At 43.9% G+C, this 2,239-nt stretch overlaps 1 protein-coding gene across 1 annotated transcript; it reads right to left on the bottom strand.

Moving 5' to 3' along the window:
- Positions 1 to 43: 43 nt before the first annotated feature.
- LOC115456594 (gastrula zinc finger protein XlCGF49.1-like) lies at positions 44 to 1,124 on the bottom strand. The gene has a single exon (XM_030185789.1). The coding sequence runs from the start codon at positions 1,020 to 1,022 to the stop codon at positions 210 to 212; it is 813 nt and encodes a 270-aa protein (XP_030041649.1). The 5' UTR covers positions 1,023 to 1,124; the 3' UTR covers positions 44 to 209.
- Positions 1,125 to 2,239: the final 1,115 nt, after the last annotated feature.

Genomic DNA, 2,239 nt, shown 5'->3' with positions numbered 1-2,239 from the left:
GCAGATTGCAGTAGTCTAAATGAGAGGAGACAAGGGTGTGGATGAGGGTTTTGGTAGAGTGCTGGAATGTCTCCAAATGAGTTAGCTTTACAAATGACAGTAATGATCTTCACTGCCATGCCAGGGTACGTGATATGATTTCAGTCTCAAAATTCACTGCTCTTCATGTTGGTCCTTTGGTGTTCCAGCCTGTGATTTTTCTACCGACTCTAGTCAGCCTCAGAAGATGTTTCCACGCTTGAAGTTAGCGGCTGGTGATAGCGCCTTTGGTGATATTTGATAAGATCTTTGCGACTGAACCTTTGCCCACATACTGAACATGGAAATGGTTTCTCTCCCGTGTGGACTCTCAGGTGTTTATCCAGGCCTTCCTTTCGTGAGAAAGCTTTATGGCATTCTGTACATGGAAAGTCTCTCTCCCCAGTGTGGGTTTTTTGATGCCTCCTTAGCTCTCTCCGGACCCTAAAACTTCTTCCACATTCAGAACACGGAAAGGGCCTTTCTCCTGTGTGAATTTTATGATGCGCTCTGAGATGTTTTTTCAAAATGTAACATTGTCCACATTCAGTACAGTGAAACGGCTTCTCCCCCGTGTGGAATTTCTGGTGTTCGATTAAGCTGTCCTTCCGACTGAAGGTCTTCCCACATTCAGCACACGCGAAAGGTCTCTCTCCCTTGTGCACTATCTCATGTTTTACCAGGTATCGTTTGTGTGTGAAAGTTTTCCCACATTCTGGGCATGAAAAGGTTTTTTCTTCTTTCGCCTCATTATCTGAGTATGAGCCACCGACTTCTCTCTTTCCTGGCTTCCGGGAATGTTGTTTAATCTTTGATAAAACGTCAGGATCGATAAACTGATGATTTGTTTCTAGAAATAGCAGGGTCTCGTAATTCTCCTCCATCACCTCCCTGTAAAGCTCCTTCTGTCCTTCATCTAAATATCTCCACTCCTCCTGGGAGAAAGAGACAGCGATGTCCTCAAACGTCACCCGCATCTGCTGAGCAGAAAGTCCTGCAGCCATTCTCCTGCCCTTTTCCACAGCACCACTGCTCCAGCCCTGGCTCCCCGAGATGCACCTTCAAGCTTTGCAGGGTGAGTGTCCAGGGCTCAGCCTCTCTCCAGAGTCCCCAGACCTCAGCAAGGTGTACAGTAAGAATAGATCAAACATGAGCAATAGACAATTACAGCAGTAAAAATATTCAAAAACAATACAAAATATGGCATGGTATACAATTTACAATGTCAACACAATACGTAATAGAACATTATAATTAATAGCGAAGGGTAAAGCAAAGATGTAATATATAGAAGGGTAAGAAAGTAGGAAGAGTTAGAAAGTAAGGTGATTGATTTAAAGAAAGTTGCACATGAGGTCAGAGAAATGGTTAAATATTATCTCAGCTAGGGTAGTGGATAATCATGTCCTGCTGCAGTATATGCAGCCTGAGTCACTCCTTGTGTGTGTGAGTGAGACTAATAAATTAGTTACTTCTTCCAGTAAAGGCCTGGTTGAAGAGCCAAGCTTTCACCTGCTTCCTGAAGTAGATACAGTCTTGTGTTAAGCGCAGCCTTTCAGACAGTGTATTCCAGAGTGTGAGGGCTACTCCGGAAAAGGCTCGCTTGCGGGTGTCACATCGTGTAATGTCTTTTGGAGAGGGTGTGGTTAGTGAAAGTCCTTGGGAGGACCTTAGTGTCCTTGGCGGTGTGTGGAGGATCATCCTATTTTTTCGGTACTCAGGGCCATTTCCTTTCAGGGCCTTGAAGATCAGACACAGAGTTTAAAATTTAGCCCTGTATTGTACTGGTACCCAATGAAGTTTTTGCAAAAATGGTGTGATATGGTCACGTCGCTTGCAACCTTCTATGAGTCTTGCTGCTGCATTCTGAATCAACTGGAGCTGGTGCAGGCCCTTTGTAGTCAGACCATTGTATAGTGCATTGCAGTAATCCAGTCTTGATGTTATCATGGCATGTACAACTGGGATACGATTTACCTTCTCGATGTAAGGAGAGAGGCAGCGTAGCTGTCGCAAATAGTAGAAGCAGCTCTTGCAGTAGGGCTGTATGTTGTCGTTTTCAGACATTGCAAAATACAGCCACCAGATTTAATATGTAAAGTTTCTAAGTATGAGAGAGCCAGGCCCTTACTTCAGAAGCTGCATTGGCTTCATGTGGAGGCCTGATCTATATTGAAACTTGTTTTATTTTTTAATATTATACGGACTTTCTCCTCAATAT

Source organism: Microcaecilia unicolor, chromosome 13 (genome assembly GCF_901765095.1).
Source record: "Microcaecilia unicolor chromosome 13, aMicUni1.1, whole genome shotgun sequence".
Classification (NCBI taxonomy): Eukaryota; Metazoa; Chordata; class Amphibia; order Gymnophiona; family Siphonopidae; genus Microcaecilia; species Microcaecilia unicolor.
This window is presented reverse-complemented; position numbering and strand designations above follow the sequence as displayed.